The 17536-nt window shown below is 49.7% G+C and overlaps 2 protein-coding genes across 3 annotated transcripts in view; one reads left to right on the top strand and one right to left on the bottom strand.

Moving 5' to 3' along the window:
* The window catches only part of OSBPL10 (oxysterol binding protein like 10), a 371839-nt gene that overhangs the window by 333946 nt on the left and 20357 nt on the right, over positions 1-17536 (top strand). For both annotated transcript variants that reach the window (XM_036868355.1, XM_036868353.1), the window contains exon 7: positions 3951-4100. In XM_036868355.1, the coding sequence (XP_036724250.1) occupies positions 3951-4100 (150 nt within the window). The remainder of the gene's footprint in view (positions 1-3950; positions 4101-17536) is intronic.
* LOC118903359 (transcription initiation factor IIA subunit 2-like) lies at positions 539-1132 on the bottom strand. Its single transcript, XM_036868357.1, has 2 exons — positions 1021-1132; positions 539-972 (listed from the first exon to the last, which is right to left on the bottom strand). The coding sequence occupies exon 2, from the start codon at positions 918-920 to the stop codon at positions 591-593; it is 330 nt and encodes a 109-aa protein (XP_036724252.1). The 5' UTR covers positions 921-972; positions 1021-1132; the 3' UTR covers positions 539-590.

The raw sequence follows: 17536 nt of genomic DNA, 5'->3' as shown, positions 1-17536 counted from the left end.
TCTGTCTTGAAAACTCCATCAAAGCCTGGTTCTTCGAAATCTCCATTTCTCAGAGCCCCTGCTAACCATGGGTGCTTTGCGGGTGCCCACTGATGGGTGTTTACACGGCCAGTTGACCTCCTTCAGACTGACATGCCCTGTTGGGGACCCCTACCCTCCATCCACGCGCCCCCGTTTTGGACCCACACCAGAGGGTGCTCTCACCTTCTGCATATGGACTTGAGTTCCAGTGTGGGTGGAATTGGGGGTGTCCTCTAAGATGTTCACTGACGACGTGATGAATGAAACCAGCTTTTTTTTTTTTTTTTTTTGGGTTTTAAAATGAATTTATTAAAGAATGGTCTTAGGAAGGCCACAATGTTTGATTTGTTGTTAAAAAAAAAGTTCTGTTTCTTCATGCTGTATAATAAGGTAATGTAAGAAGGTACAGAATTATAAGCTTCTTTCTACTGGAATTCTCTGATAGTACGGCACAGTGTAGTCATTTCTGCAATGCTAGAATAAATTTTAAAAAAAAGCCTCTTCTATGCTTCTCTTCAAAAACTGATGAACAATAACAGGATGGCATTAAAAAGCCATTTTTTTCCTATTCATTCTGTAGTATTGGAGCCAGTATTTTTACCATCACAGGCTACAATTTTCACTTTATCCACTTTAATAAGTTCTGTCACCTCTCTGAATTCAACATCATTCAATACAAAAGTCCACACATTATCGCAGAATCTGTATGTATTTAGAGAGCCCCTGAAATTGACTCTGTTCCTGACCGTCTGTGCCAACGCTGAATTTATAGCCTTATCAAACTGAAGTAGAACTTGAAGGGCAAGTTGGGGGATAATCTGTTGAGACTGTATAAGCTCATCGAGGCTCTCCTGAAGACTGTTTCCCAAAGTGGTATTTCTGTACAACTGATATGCCATGGCTTAGGAGGGAGAAATTCTTTTTCTTATTCAGGCTTGCATTGATATCCTGCTGGTATTGGAGAGTCTCCTGTAGAGGTGGGGAGCAGCTGTGGCTCACTGTGGAAAAGGCGCTTCCCGCCTCGGAGCCGAAAGAAGTGGGTCGGCCAGGAACCCAGCAGGAGACACCTACTTCCCCGGAGTACCTCTCCGGCCGCTGCAGAGAAAGCGGCGTTGGGTCCTGAAACCAGCTTTTTTTTAAAACCCTGATTATTCACTCAAGGTTGGATAAGAGACGTTTTGCAAGTTTTCCGAAGCTGCAGGAGACAGAAATGTTGCTGGATCCTTGTTTAAGCTTAGGGCACCATTTGCTAAGGGTCTGTGCCAGTGAGGGGATGTGTGTCAGGCTCCCCGTGGCCTTTCCTCCCTTGGCGGGACTTCAGGGCCCCCAGGAGCTCTGGCCGCCAGTCGCCCTGGAGTGAGTCAGCTTCTGAGGCCTGTGCACCAGCCTCCATTCTCCTTGCTGGAGCCAGTGTCCCTGACGGTATCACCCGACACAGGAAATGTGATGCTGATTCAAGTGGGACAAGCTGGAGAGGTTTGTGTGCACAGTAATGTATGTTCTTCATATGATGTGGCAGGATCTCGCAGAAGGCTTCTTGGCTCCTGGATGTCAGGGACCAGCTGGGTTTGGTTTCCAGGGAAGGCAGACAGCAGGAGAGGTTTGGTCCCTGTGGTCTGTAAGCATCTCCCCGCGAGCGTGGCAGTGGGTGGGAGGGGTGCACTGGCTTGTGGGCAGATGGGAGAATCCCACTTTCAGAAGAAAGAACAGTTCTTCACTTCATAAAACTTACTTGAGCTATTGATTTGTTTAGTTTACAATCAGTGCTCTGTGAGAGCAGCTAATTTCAAGCAGGAACAATTGCACTCCAGATGGAGCTCCTTTTCTCTCTCTCTCTTTTTATTTTTTGGTTTTTGTTTTTAATTTTTATTTTATATTGGGTATAGTTGATTAACAATGTTGTGTTAATTTCAGGTGTAAAGTGATTCAGTTACACACATACATGTATCTGTTCTTTTTCAGATTCTTTTCCCATGGAGCTCCCTTTCTTGTTGAGATGTATAGGGACCTTGAAAGCTACGCCCACCCCCTTGAGTGCAGGAGGGTAGCATGATTTGCTTTCGATTGTCCTTTTTCCTCCCACACAAGATACCCAGGCCTTGCCCTCTCCTGCCCCGCTGCCCTGGGTGGAGGGGATGTCTGCTAATATAGGTGACCACCCAGCAGGTCACTGCAAAGGAGGTAGCAGCTCCATCACCTTGGCATTGAAGGGAGTGTGTCTGAGCTCTCTGGCTTTGGTGGCAACTGACGGGAAACGCAAACTCACAGTGAAAGGAGACAGCCACCCTTTAAAACTTGCCTGAAACCCAGAGGAGGGGGAAGGAGCAGGGAAGGTCGGGAGGGCAGGTATATGGGAGGGTGGCCCTGCTTTAGCCCATCGGACTCGTAACCACAGTGACCTTGGCCGCCATGGGCGCTGAAGCTGGAGGAGAGGTGGGGGCTTCCGGGCATTGACAGCAAGTGCTGGTTCCTGTTCCTCTGTCTCTGATTTCCCAGTGTGGAATCAGGGTGGCCCATGGCCCCAGACTCCCCCTCTGGTTAGTCTTCTCTGGACCATGGTGGGGGTCAGGGGCCCTCAGTTATTTCAGTATTTCTAGCAAAGCACCTTTCCAATGATGTCACATAGCACACATGACATGAGTCTAGGGAACCAGGCACATGATGGAAACTTGACTTGTGGCTGGAGGAAAACCTCATGGCCTTGGGACTAATTTGAGCAGTATGTCTATGGTAAATGTCCATTTCAACTGAAATTTTAAAAATGCTACCCCAGTGGAAGGAGCACTGTATTTCCTCTGGAGTGTTGGTGAGGAAGGACCAGCACGTGTATGTGAGGTCGGACAATTACCAACACCTTGATCGCTAAATAACTTTTGTGTTTTGGAAGTAGATGAGATGGTTCTGTCTAATGAGGTTGAAAATCATTAGTTTTTGCTTGGATATCTGGGCAAGTCTGTATCCTTTTATATTAAAATGTTTGGGCTCCCGTGTTTCTGTGTGTTAAGTTCATTATGTCTGACCAGTTAACAGTAATTAGAAACAATTATGTAGTGTTTTGTGTAGAGTGCTTTTGCTGACATAGAAACAAGTACTATGAGAACATACATAAATGAAGAATGGTGAATAAGATTATTTCTTTCAACAGAATTGTGAGGACAGCTGTAATTGTAGCCAGAATTCTTGGTAGTTAGGTATTAGAAAATTATGCGCTCAGCAATCCACCTTGCATATTTAATTAACTTGCCTGCTTTCTCTGTAATTTGGAAAACTGGAATCAAGCAATTGAATGAATAAAACTTGCACCAAGGGAAGTGCAGGGTCTGTTAGCCAGGTTGAAGCTTAGCATTATTATAAAATTTTGGACTTTTTCTTTACATTTTCATTTTTGTTTCCCTCCATAAATTAATGCCAGCACTGAGCTTTTTTTTTTTAAACACTTGCTGTAGTGATATTCACTAATGGGAATAGAAATAATTTCAGAGTAAATTTTCCCATAAATAAGGTAATGTCAGCTTCACGGGTGTCTGACTTCTGCTTATAAACAGAGAAATTTACATTAGCTGTAGTGCCCTGGGTTGTACAAGTTAACAGGAGAATATTATTTGGGAATAGCCAAGGTGAAGGGACTCACACTTGAATATTATAGTTAGTTTCTTAGAGGGCAGGAAGCTTTCTTGTCGGGGGAGGTGCATAGGCTAGAAGGTTCACTCACAGGTGAGGGGGAAGATGAGAGGGCTCCTGAGGTGCTTAAAGATGGGGCCTGCACCCCAAACATCGTCTTCTGCCCCACGGCCGGGAGGACCAGTTTATGGAGAAACTCTATCTGGGCAGGCTTGGGCTCTCTGCCCTTGCTAAGCACATGGGTTCGGTGCTGTGCTTCTCACTTCTCAGGACCAAGCTGGTGATTTTTACTGATGATCTCGTTTTAGCCAAACTCAGGCCCCGAATTGGTTTTGTCAGAAGATGAGAAAAGTGACACTGAAGATCAGGAAGAGGCAGAAGTGGGCGTCATGGAGGATCAGCGCAGTGTAATCCTTCACCTCATTTCTCAGCTCAAACTTGGAATGGATCTGACCAAGGTAGGTGGGCGTGTCCCCTGGGGCTTGTGGCCAGTCGTCTGGGTGCCTTCTGTCCCTCACAGGCTTTCCCGCTCGGGAGATTGGGGATGCAGAGTGGGGAAAGGTCAGAGCTGCGGTCAAGAATGGATGTTCCAGGGATTATTGGAAAGGATATTTTATGTGAACGATCATCCCCAGAGCATGAGCCTTGCATTTGCTTCTCTGGAGGAGCTGCGATGCTTTGAGGGCAGGGAAAGCACACAAGATGATAAGGACAATTCAAGATGGGATTTCTTTGTCTCCTGCTGTGTCCTAGAGAGGATTAAAGGTGACCTAGAGAGATGGACGTGGCACATTGGCCACAGAGAGAAAACAGGAGGAAGGAAATGGTGTGGGCAAGAGTGAGGTCGCCTCCACCTGCACCCCCCCCCCCCCCCCCCCCCCCCCCCCCCCCCCCCCCCCCCCCCCCCCATCCCCACCCACCCCCACCCCATCCCCACCCCCCCCCACCCCCCCACCCCCCCCACCCCCGCCTCCGGGCAGTGGCTTCGTTCTGGAGGCGAGAGGGAAGGCCGCTCTGCGTGCGGCTGAGAGGCGTGGGGGCATCGGGAGCGTTGTGGATGGTGGGAGATGCCTGGACTCGGCTGTCCAGCCCACCCGGGTTCCCTTGCCCGTCCTGATGCTGATGCCGAAAGCTCGGCTTCTTTGCACCGGTGCCGAATCGAATCTTGGAGACAGAGTTTTGGGTGAAGTAGTAAAGAATAGCTTTATTGCTTTGCCAGGCAAAGGGGGACACAGCGAGCTCCTGCCCCTCAAAACTGTGTGTCTCAAACCAGGAGGTAAGGAGTTCAAGGGTGGGGTTGCTGATAAGGATCAGGGTGTGTGCAGGGCCTGCGCTCCTCCAATCTGGCCTCAGGTGGTCTTCTGTGGAATGAAGAATGCTAACATTTTCCATTTGTTGGGGGTTATCTTTCTGCAGAAGAGCTCAAGGATATTATTATGTGTATCCCTTGAGGCGGAACCAGGACGCTGCCCCAAGGCTGCACTGTTGTCTCCTGGCTGCTCCTCTCTTGTCTCTGCATCCCCTCCCTTCCCTGATTAACAACTGTTTGAAGGGCTTCCATGCCCGGGAGCCCCACAGGGTCCTGCTCAGTTTCGGTAGGTGCATCGTGATTAGGAGGGAGGGACGTGACCACGGGGAGGGCGTGCTGGGAATGAAAGTTCTGGATCCTGGAAGGCCTACTTGAAATGGTTGGAGCCCCTGAAGGCGCAGCCTGGGGAAACTGCCTTGAGGGTCGTGGGCTTGTTTGGCTGCAGGGAAGGGGCTGGATTCCACGAGCTCAGCTTGGCCTGGAGGCCAGACCAGCGAGAGGGAGGGGGCGGATGAGACAGGCTCTTTGAAGAGGAAGGTGACAACAGGGAGCCTCAGAGGGGACAGAAAAGCCTTTTCTTGGGGATGTTCTTATGGGTTTGATCATGAGGGAGTCTGACATCCTGGGGAACTGCACTACTTTCCATGGGATTGGGGGCCCATGCTGGGCAGTGTGACCTGGAAGGTTCCCTTGTCTCCCCTTTCCCTGCCCTCTGCTCGGGGGCTCCACACACCAAGCTGACCTCCTGCTGCCTTCCCTTAATTTCTGTCTCCTGGCCGTGTAATTTGCATCCTTTTTGCTAGAAGAATCGTTTTAAGTGCTTGCCTTTTTAAAAGCCCCCTCTCTGATTCCTGTGGATGGTGTAGACCACTCAGACAGAGCTTTGAGTGAAGACCTGGGGGCTGGAATCTGGGCCGTGACATCACTAATTTGACCCCAAACCATGTTTCCAAACTCTGGTTCACAGCCCGTTTTGTGGGTTGTAAAACCAATTTAGTGGGTCAGATGATCATTTCTAAAAAATGAAATAAAATACATTAGAAAATACCAGAGTGTACAGCAGGTGAAACTTTTTCGTTCTGTTGGTACGTGTGTACTGGGTCACCATGTGAAACATATTTGCATCGTGGATCATATTCTATAATTCAATGTAGACTCCTGAGTGATACAGGAGAGAGACTGTCAGAGTAAGCGAAGTTGCCCAGGTCAGATGTGGAAAAACCCAACAGCACCGAGGGGACTGTATGACGGCAGGTGGAGTGTCTCTGAGACATCACCTTCTGGCTCCTGTGTTTTTATTTTTTAATTTTTTTATTTGGCTGCGCCGCACGGCATGTGGAATCTTAGTTCCCTGACCGGGGATCAAATCCATGCCCCCTGCAGTGAAAGCTCGGAGTTCTAACCACTGGACCTCCAGCGAAGTCCCTCTTGTTTTAAAATATGGAAATCATGAGAAGTGTACATTGCCTTTTCCTAAAAGAGCAAACGTGTTTATCCAACAGTCAGCTATCAGAAAGAAAAACTTTTCTAATCTATTGTTTATTAACTTATTTACTGGGAAGAAGCTGTTATTCAGAAACCAAGGGAACATTTGACAAACTGAAATACTTGTGAAAGGAAGAGGGAAACCTTTTATTGTCCCATGAGGCTTCTGGGCTTTTGTTGCCCTGCCCTGTAAAAATGTTGATGAAATTGTATCTTTCCTTTTTTAAAAAAAATTTTATTGAAGTATAGTTGACTTACAATGCTGTGTTACTTTCTGCTGTACAGCAAAGTGATTCAGTTATACATACATATATATTCTTTTTCATATTCTTTTCCATTACGGTTTATCATAGGATACTGGATATAGTTCCCTGTGCTATACAGTAGGACCTTGTTGTTTATCCACCCTATATGTAATAGTTTCCATCTGCTAATCCCAAACTCCCCCTCCATCCCTCTCCCACCCCCTTCCCTTTGGCAACCACAAATCTGTTCTCTATGTCTCTGAGTCTGTTTTGTTTCATAGATATGTTCATTTGTGTCGTATTTTAGATTCTACATATAAGTGATATCATATGATATTTGTCTTTCTCTGTCTGACTGACTTCAATTAGTATGGTCATCTCTAGGTCCATCCATGTTGCTGCAAATGGCATTATTTCATTCTTTTTAATGGCTGAGTAATATTCTATTGTCTATATGTACCACATTTTCTTTATCCATTCATCTGTCGATGGACATTTAGGTTGTTTCCCTGTCTTGGCTATTGTATATAGTGCTTCTATGAATATAGGAGTGCATGTATCCTTTTGAATTATGTTTTTTTCCAGTTATATGACCAGGAGTGGGATTGCTGGATCATATGGTAGTTCTAGTTTTAGTTTTTTGAGGAACCTCCATACTGTTCTCCATAGTGGCTGTATCAATTTACATTCCCACCAACAGTGCAAGAGGGTTCCCTTTTCTCCACACCCTCTCCAGCATTTGTTATTTGTAGGTTATCTCTTTCCTTATTGTCTCTTCCCCTCTTCTTGGCTCTTGTCTGTGTCATTCAGTTAAGCTTGTGCTAAGCTGGCAGTGGACGAGCCTGGCCTGAATGGCACTTGGTTCGATGAGCAGGCACCCTGGAGAGGTTACCTTCCTCGACTTGAGCATGAAGCTCTGATCTCTCCGTAAAATAAGCACGCAGCCCATCTTTGTGGAGGTGTCCAGTGCAGCTGCATTCCCAGGTCACCAGCCTCACTGGGCCTTGAGTGCTGTATTTTGCTTTAGTTCATTAACCGTGGTCATCAGTTTCCTGGGCAAGTGACCAGTGGGGTTGTACAGCACCCCATGCTCAGAAGCATCCCAGGCTTGGTTTACTGCTCTGCTGTTGCTGTCTTGAAATTCTTAATCATTTTGAACAAGAGGACTTGCATTTTTGTTTTTCACTGGGCCCCCCAAAGTAGGTATCTGGTCCTGCCTCCAGAAGCACCCTGGTCTGTCCTCCTTCCTCAGTTGTGGTTGCAGAAGCCCAAGTTGCTGGTGAATTCCTCCACTGGATAACCTGCTACAATCGCACAAATCATGGGTAGGCCAGGAAGGAAAACGAGGGAGAAACGAGAAGCCACAGAAGACGGAGGGCACAGAAGGGCTCTTTGACGAAGGGACATGTAGGTTGAGCCTGAAGGGTGAGTGGGCAGTAGTGGAAGGAACTAGAGGAAGGGCATTCCTGGCGGAGGGAACAGCATGGGCGAAGCCAGAGCGCACAAGGTGGTGAGGCTGGGGAGGGGTGTGTGCTGGCGGGGCACGCGGGAGCCTGGAGTGGGGGCTATAGGGTCGGATCTGCAGAGCCTTGTGGGCCATTGAAGGAGGGTGAACTTGATCCTGAGGGTGATGGGAAACCTCTGGAGGCCTTGGAGCAGGTGAGAAACGTGTGTTGTTCAGAGTTGCTGCCCTGCTAATTTGTGGGCTCCAGGGACGGGGGGCCCACAGGATGCAAGGTTGAGCTTGGAGGTTTATGACGATTTTTACCTTGTTTTCAGGGCTATGAAAGGCAGCCGTCAGTAATGCATGTGCTCTCTCATCTAACAAGTACTTATTGAGTACTACACCTGCCAGGTACTGTTCTAGGCGCTGGGAGTGCAGCAGTGAACAAAACAGTTAGAATCCACGCCTCGCGGAGCTTGTGTGATGGTGGAAAGAGACAGACAATAAACTAGAGAGAGAAGAGAAAAGAATGTGGAGATGCAAACACAGTGGAGAGACACGGAGCATGGCGGGTGGGGATTGAAAGCTGATGGGGCGGGTGAGCTTCTTAGAGGAGCCGCTCAGCGCAGGATTCTCCAGGTGTCACTGGAGTACAGGCCAGGTGAAGATGAGGAAGCCAGCCAGGTGACCATGTAGTGGAAGGCTGTTCAGGCCAGAGGGGTCAGGGAGTGGACAAGGCCCAAGGTGGCCCTTGCCTGGCATTTTGAGGACGAGCAGGGAGGCCATTGTGTCTGGAGCAGAGTTGACCCACGTGGGCTGGCAGGAAATTAAATTGGCAAGACAGCAGGGGCTGGATCGGAGCGCCTCGTCGGACATTGTGAGGACTTGGGGTGTTATTATGGATGACATGGGTGGCCGTCGGAGAGCTTTGAACAAAGGAATGCAGGGCTTTCCTTGTATTTTAAAAAGATTATTTTGACTCTTTTGTAGAAAGTAAACTGGGACAGGGCAAGTGGGGTGCAGGCAGCAGGGTCAGGGTGGGAATGGAGGAGGTGACAGACAATGGCAAAGGGCAGTGGCAGTTTCTGGGTGTATTTAGAAGACGTGCCAGCAGGCTACAGGTATCCTTTTTTTTTCAGGTATCCTTTTTGCATGTGGTTTGGTTGTAAGGTATGAGCAAAAGAGGAATAAAGAATGACTCTAAGATTTCAACCTGAGCAACTGGAATAATAAACATTAGAGCTGCTGTTTGTTTCAGTGACCTATTGCTGAGGGATGGACCACCCTAAACAAAGTGGCTTAAAATAACCATTTTATTTATGTTCACAGTCTGGGGTGGGCTCAGCTGGGTGGTTCTTTTGCTGGTCTTGCCAATGGTCACTGGTGTGCCTGTCATCAGCTGGTGGGCTGGTTGTGGGCTGGACGTGGCTGGGACAGCTGGGCCTCTCTCTCCCCATGAAGTCTTGTAACCTTTCTGTCTCCATGAATCCGTCCCACATGGTCTGTCCAGCTGGGTAGCCAGACTCTTACACTGTGGCTCAAAGCTCCCAGGAGGTCCAAACTGGATGCTGATAAGCCTTGGGCCCCAAACTGACACTGTGTCACTCCTATTCTGTTGATTAAAGTGCCACAAGGGGACTCTGCAGGGGTGTGAATTCCAGGGGCTTGGGTTCATCGAGGGCCACCAGTGGAGCAGACCACCCCCTCCGCTTACCAAGGGGGGAGAGGCTATGGGAAGAGGAGGTTGGGGTGTTTGGGGGGATATCCCAGATTCAGCCTTGGGTCTGTTGGGTCTGAGGGATCCATTCACTCTGCATCCAAATTGAGAGGATGTGTAGGCAGCTGAGTATAGAAGCCTGGGGCTTGTGAGTGAAGCTTGGGTACCAGTTTGAGAGTGAACAATGTGCAGAGGGTGGTCCAACTCAGGAGATGGCAACCCCCCTTTAGGGAGTGAGTAGAAATGTAGGGGGGGAAAGTCCAAAGGTCGAGTCCGGGGAATCTCCAGTATGTGAAGGCTGGAGAGATGAGAAGGGTCCAGCAGAGGAGACTGAGGAGGGTCAGCTGGGGGGGGAGGGGGTGGGGTAGGAAGCAGAGGAACATGATGACATGAAGTCACACACAGGCAGTGTTTTAAGGAGAAGGGAGTTCTCCGCTGTGAGGCACTGCTGCCGACACGCCTGCAGAGGGACCATTGCCTTTGTTTTGGTCAAAGTTTGATTAGGTGGCTTCAAGGGAGGATGGGGAGAAAAGTGGTGACAGGGAGTAAAGATGGCGTTTCAAGGAGCTTTGATGCAAAAGGGAAGCAGAAAATTGGGACGAAGGTCTGGAACTGAGAACTTTGGTTTCTGAAGATGTTTGAATGCTGATGGGAACGGTCGGGAGAGAGGGCGGGGACGCCTGCGGGAACTTGAGAGGGGAGGGGGCCTGGGATCCCGTGCCGGGCGGAGGGTCTGTCCTTAGCTAGGACAGTCCACCGTTGTAGCAGGAGGCAAGCAGCAGAGCGGAGGGGCGGGGACCCCGGGGGACCCTCAGGAGAGCTCTGTGTTTACGCACGTGGCTCTGAGCCGGGACGCGCCCCAGCTGTTAACCTCGCTTCTGAATGTCTCTGTTTCCTTGCCTGTAAAGCAGGGATAATCGCGTCTTGCTCCCACATCTGCACAGCCACGTGTCAAGGATTCAGAGCAGTGAGGGTGATGAAGAGGGAAGGGCTGTGAGAGATGTGGGGAGGGAGGAGGCAGCAGGGATGAGCGGCCCTCTCAGGCGGAGGAAGGAGGTGGCGGGCTTGCCCCTCGCCCCGCCCCGGGGCGGGGCACGTAAGGATTCTAGGTCACGAGTTTAAAGTGAGACCAGCCAGCATGTGTCTCTTTTCTCCAGTTAAGTTGAGCTGCCAGGTTGAGGCTCGGAGAACGTGAGGAGGTGGATTAAACCAGAGTTGGGGTTTACTGGCTGACCCCCCAGAGGGAGAGAGGGCCGAGGGGCCGGGGGGGCGGGTGGTGGTGGTGGCAGATCAAGGGAGTGAGTGTCAGGTGGGGCAGGGATGCCACACTGGACGTGGAGGGAAATGAGGCGACAGGGGATGGTGGACATGATGGGGTCGTGGGGCTGGGGCTGCGATGGAGTGAACTGGACGTACGGGGCGATGGGTGGAGGGGGGGTGCTTGAAATTGAGATTTTGGGGGGTGGTGGTTGTGGGGAACAGCAAGGTCCAGGGTGGGCCTGTGACCTCTATGGATTCCTCAAGGGATTTGGTCTAAACTCAAATTTTACAGATTCAGATGGGGCAGAGATCTGCTGGAATCGGGGATTGTGAGCCCTTCCCGAAGGCATAACTGATTCCATAGAGCAGGTGGGAGTCTGGGGCTGCAGACTGTGGTTGAAACTAGTGCAAAGCAAAGGGTGGATTGAACTCTCCTTGGGTGCCCCGTGCACATCCTGTCCTCAAGGATGTTAGACAAGATTTGTACATTGAGAGAGAAGCTTGCTGAGATCGTTGTGAAGTTTCTGTGATTCTTAAAGAATTATTTAAATGGTTCCAGTAGAGCTGTTTGTTGAACCAAGAGGAGACGTGGTTTGTGGTTGCGGTTTGTGTGCCCCCTGGTTGGAGAATTGCCTTACGACAGACACCCACGTGCCTGCCACTGGGTTCAAGGGCGAGAACATTCTCATGGCCTGCGTTCCTGTTCACGGATGCATAACCTCCCCCAAGGTCGCTGCGTTGTCTTGTACTTCCTCCACAAGTGGCTTCTTGGTGTTATAATGATACAGTGGACATCTTGAACTCAGAGCTTTTCCCTTTGATTGAATTATTTTATTAGGCTAAATTTCCAGCGTCAATCACAGCAAGCACAGATTAACAGTGCTGTGCTTAAGCTCCTTCTTCTAAGGGGGGAATTTGCCCGGGTCCACACGGTTGTCGCTGCCAAGAGATGAACCTCGGCTCACAGTTTCTGACTCTCCTGCAAGCCGGGCCCTTTTTTTAAAAAAATTAATTTTATTTAAAAAAAATTTGTATTGAAGTATAGTTGATTTACAATGTTGTGTTAGTTTCAGGTGTACAGCAAAGTGATTCAGTTATACATATATATATATATCTATTCTTTTTCAGATGGTTTTCCATTATAGGTTATTACGAGATATTGAGTAGAGTTCCCTGTACTATAACAGTAGGTCCTTGTTGTTTATTTTATATATAGTAGTGTGTATCTGTTAATCCCAACCTCCAAATTTATCCCTCCCACCCACCTTTCCCCTTTGGTAACCATGTTTGTTTTCTATGTCTGTGAGTCTATTTCTGTTTTGTAAGTAGGTTCATTTGTATCATTTGTTTTAACTAGTGCCTTCCCTGATGTCCCAAGCACCATGAGATGCGCATGAAGGGAGCTGGCCCTTTAAGGAAACCAGGGGGAGCATTCCTTCGGCCTTTGGCAGTGTGAATCCTCTCCTGTTCATTTTGTAAGGCTGGATTTTTGTGTACTTCCCCTGGTTTCCTTAAAGCGTTGCACAGGTCAATCTCAGGTGGTCTTGGCCTCCCTTCCTTGCTTGTTTGCACTGGGTAGGTTTCCCAGACTGAGAACAGAGTATTATGTAGATGACTCTCAAGGTTATTAGGTTAACTGATGTTTCTTTGGAGAAGTCGCACCTGCTCTGGCCTTCCTTAGCGGAGGCCCACTGTGCTTCCCTTTGTGGGGAAGGAACAGACCATTGCTCTTTCGGGGGACCCTTTGACTTTCTCTATGGGTGATCAATTGTTTCCAAGTTCTAAGATCCCAACCCAAACATAAGTTATTTACTTCTAGATTGATGCAACTTTAGCCATAATTAATTGTTCTCTCAGTCCTGAGTGCAGATCTTCTTTTTTTTTCCTTTCCCCAAAGTAGTTTATCGTCTTAATTATGTTAATGGCAGAAAAGGCAGCCCTGACTGATGGCTCAATAATCTGCAGTAGCGATTGCAGCCATTTGGCTGCCATGAGTCTGAGCAGCTGGGCCGTCGCTCACCTCTCGGTTGGAGGCAGACAGTCCAGTTATTCCTCACCACTTTGTGGCTCCCTGTAGGCAGTGTCCACCGCCCAAGAAACAGACGATTAAGTGACTTATTGGCAAAGGGACCAACAAGAAGTCAGGGAGGTCATAGGAGAGAGAGAATCCACTTTAATGAAACGTCTTGCCCAGAGTGGTCAATGTGCTGGCTTGAAAGGACATAGGTTGGGTATTCTGCACAAACACCAGCAAGAGATGAAAGGGGAGATGGTCACCCCACTCCTGCCCCATTCTCCTCCATCTCTCTGGGAATTCTGCTTTTCCCAGCGCGGACAACGCCACAGCATCACTGTCAAGTGCAGAATACATGCCTCGAGGGTTGAACCTGTTGGCTGTGAGACCACATTCCCTGGGGCTTTCATTTCAGGAGGGTTGTCTTTGACAATTAGTAAGTTCTCAGGTATTGTATCCCTAGTAGAGCCTTTTTTTATTTCTTTTTCTTCCAACTCTTCATTTAGCACATTTTCCAATCTACAGGAGAGTTGCAAGAATAGAACAATGAACTTCCACATATATGCTTCACCTTTATCGGCCAATTGTTAACATTATGCCACTTTGTATTTTTCTTTCTTCTTTCCCCTCTCCCACTCTCTCCCTGCTTCTTCTCTCTGTCCGCCACACAGCAGGTACACATGCACATGTATGTATGTGTTTATTTTTTGATGAGCCATTTCAGAGTAGGTTGTAGACATGACACTTCTCCCTGACATCCATCAGTGAGTGGACCTCAATGGGCCATCAGTGACCTAACAAGGTCATTCTCCTACACGACACATTTGTCACTCTGGGGAAATTTAACATGGCTATGATACTGTTTCTTACACGCCCATAGTAAAATTTCCCCCCAGTTATCCGAATAATGCTCTTTATAGCATTGATAAGAGCAAAAAGAGCCCTGTAGATGCTACAATGGGGGTGTGTGATGGGTACAGTGAAGGAGGGGGTGGATGCAGGAGCAGGAGCTGTCAGAAAAGACCTCATAGAGGAGTTTACCTTCTATGAGCTGGTAGCTGTTTCTCATTAGACAAGGGCAGGAGGGAGGGCAGGAAAAGGAAACAGGAGTGAACTCGTGCGTGTGTGTATGTGTGCTTGTGAGGGGAGGGCTAGGGCAGAAAGTGAGGGATACTGTGAGACTGGAGGAGGTGGGGGCCAGGCTGGACTTTGTGTCTTATAGAGATTTTAGAAAGATGACTCCAGCCATGGTGTGAAGAAGAAATAGTGGCGGGCGTGACAGCTGGAAGGCAGGTTAGGAAGCGTCAGCTGTACTTTTCCAGATAGGGGGCACCATGAGTGTCCTTTCTTAGTTGCCGATGGTCTCCCTCCCGTCTGCACATTAATGACAGTCTTTGGGCTGGTGGATTGCCTTGTCATCCAGGAAGAGTAGAATGGAGTGGAAGGTGGGGCTCTCGTCCCACCTTTTCCCCCTGGGCTGCCTCCTGACTCCTGCATGTTAGGGGCAGGAGAGGGGGTGGCCCAGCCGTCCCGGTTCTGACGTCCAGTGACCCCTCACCTCCCTCGTCCTCTGAGGGAAAGAAGATGCTCTCATTGGCCCGAAGCAGAGAATCGTGATGTGTCGGGCAATGGACAGAACTTGGGGGGCAGTTGGGAGCCCTGAGGTTCCCCATGCTCTCCTACACCTTCCCTGCCTTCTCGCCAGTCTGTCCCCTCACCTGTGAGACCAGGGCCTTGACCTGCAGCATCCCGAAGGGGTTTTCGGGTTCTGATGCCGAGCGATTTGGGATTCTGCGTGGCGTTCTTTTTTCTATTTGTTTTGTTTTGTTTTATTTTTTAGAATTTCACTTATTTATTTATTTATTTTTGGCTGTGTTGGGTCTTCGTTTCTGTGCGAGGGCTTTCTCTAGTTGTGGCAAGCGGGGGCCACTCTTCATCGCGGTGCGCGGGCCTTTCACTATCGCGGCCTCTCTTGTTGCGGAGCACAGGCTCCAGACGCACAGGCTCAGCAGTTGTGGCACACGGGCTTAGTTGCTCCGCGGCATGTGGGATCTTCCCAGACCAGGGCTCAAACCCGTGTCCCCTGCATTGGCAGGCAGATTCTCAACCACTGCGCTACCAGGGAAGCCCTATTTGTTTTGTTTTAATCCTTCAGCTTCTGAGTTAAGAAATGCTAAGTTAGGGGAAATGCCTTAAACTCTTGCCCTTTTCCAAAGTACCCCATGAGAGCGTTAACATCCACGTGATTCTTTCCTTTTAATTTCAGTCTCGGGTGCAGCCCTGAAAATTCCTGTCCAGAGGTGGGATTGTTGTCGGAGACGCCCCATCCCACGGGGTCAGGGAGGAGGAGCCCAGGTCATGGGACCGTCTTCACGTGGAGTTCCTCAGTGTAACTCTGCACCCCACCCTTGCCCTCCATCAGAGGGCCCCCTGCCTGGGAGGGAGCGCAGGAATGGAGTGTTTCAGGAAGGTCTGGAGATGCGGACCTTGGTGGCTTCTTTTCTTTTTCAATTGATTTGGTCGCATTGGCCGGGGGTGGGGGAGTTCCAAGGTTGCTGAAATCCACAGCCTCAACCTGCACATCCTGGGTGGGGAGCATTCCTGGGGGGACCTTGAGTGGCTCTGTGGGGGCAGGCATGGGTGGCACAGCCGGGCCCCCGTGAGCCTCATGAGAAGGGCAGGCCCCACAGGGCATGGGGATGGCAGCTGAGCTTGACCTGTTCCCAGGCAGAGACGTAGGAGGTCATAGCAGTGGCGTCTAAAGGCGGTTCTGAGCCAGGATGCACTTTTCCCGGCCATCTCACATCCTCAGGCTGCCAGATGCTCAAGTTTGTCAAGTTGTGGCTGAAAGAAACTTAGGAAATCTCCATTAATTTGCACAGTTGTGTTTTAAATAATGTTTCTTCTTCTAGTTTATTATAAAAGTAAAGCAGAAAGATACTCAGAAGGAATGTAAAAATCACTCACTTCTGTCACCCAGAGAGACATGTTAAATTGGGAGTGTTGCTGTGATACTTGGGTTGTGTTACATGCTCATTTTACATCTGGCTGCTTTTCGACTTAGCGAGGGTGCACTGTCCTCTGACATAGTTTTCAAGTGGGACAGAAAAGCATTAGAAGGGGTACCAGCCTCACCTCCCCAGCGGGCTGGGCTTCCCCCAGTTTCCTCTGAAATCTCTGTGCTTTGCTGCTCTCATGTCCGCCTGTCTGTCTCATGTCCGCCTGTCTATCGGGACACCTCACTTCCAGGGTATCTCCATCTTTCCCTAGGAAGGGTCCCAGCAGGCTGAAGTGGGGGCCAGGTCACAGATCTGTGTGTGGTATTATTGGTTAGCAATGCTTTCATGGGAGTTGGGGCCTATGATGTGACGGAAGGACAGACTTGGCCATGTAGGGAGGAGTGTAAACCAGCTGCGTGACCTTGGTGAACCCCTCCCCTCACCCGGACGGTTCAAGGGGGAGCCAGCGGGTCAGGGCCGGCCTTCCAGCTTCAGAACCCCGTGACTCCCACCACGGGGAGCAGAGTGAGATGCTCCAGGTCAGTGCAAGCTTGTCTTGCAGCTGAGGGGTGGAATGGTAATACCCCATAACTACGTCATCAGATCACTGAGGGGGTGGTAGCATATCAGGGATGGTGAGGGCTTACCAGCTTCCCAGAAAGTCCATCATTTGCTTTAAGTGACCTAATCCTTGGGTTCCAGGCACTTGGGTTGTATGGTGCCTGAGGGACCACTTGGATCCACTTTGGACCAACGAGGAGTCCCTTAGTGCCTGACAGAGCATCCAACTTTCGACCTGTCTTCAGTAATGGGGCCAGTGACACACCGAGGGGATGGCCCCTGTGCCAGTCCATTTACCAGAAGCTTCAGTATTAAGTGCCAGCCTACTTCTTTGTAACTTCTGCTCATTTCTTCTGGCCCAGCCTAGGGGGCAGCCTCTACCCATGGCCCCTCTTCTCCGTGGCAGCCACCGTGGACACTGCCCGCTAGCTGGCCTTGCCTCCGGAGACATGGGTCGGGCCCTTTCCGCATTCCTTCCCTGCCCTGATCCTGTGAGGGTTTATACTCTGCTCTTCCTACAGAGATCTCCAAGCAGATGTTCTTAGTGGCGGGTCCTGCTCTACCTGGGCCCCCCTTTGATGCAGCACCAACGAGCCCCAGTATCCGTGTTTGTGGGAACACACTGAGCACCCCCCTTGGTGGTGCCTGATGGCAGGAAGAATACGAAAAAGCCCTTTGGAGCTATTTTCTTCACGTCCCTAAATGATGGGGTGTGAAAGAGGGCTGCGTGTTAGCAGGGCACTGGCCATGGTGGGAGGGACAGAGGCTGTTGTTTCAGCTCAGGTGAGCAGAGAGGAAAATGGCTCAGAGAAGTCTAATCCACGAAGCTGGGTTGATGTTGATGCCACCGCTGCAGCCAC

The sequence above is a fragment of the Balaenoptera musculus genome, chromosome 11, assembly GCF_009873245.2.
Source record: "Balaenoptera musculus isolate JJ_BM4_2016_0621 chromosome 11, mBalMus1.pri.v3, whole genome shotgun sequence".
Classification (NCBI taxonomy): domain Eukaryota; kingdom Metazoa; phylum Chordata; class Mammalia; order Artiodactyla; family Balaenopteridae; genus Balaenoptera; species Balaenoptera musculus.
The sequence above is the reverse complement of the archived record's forward strand: the minus strand, read 5'-3'. Positions and strand labels throughout refer to the sequence as shown.

What these genes read in the sequence shown, in the direction of transcription:
- LOC118903359 (XM_036868357.1), bottom strand. Translation starts at nt 920, where the DNA reads ATGGCATATCAGTTGTACAGAAATACCACTTTGGGAAACAGTCTTCAG.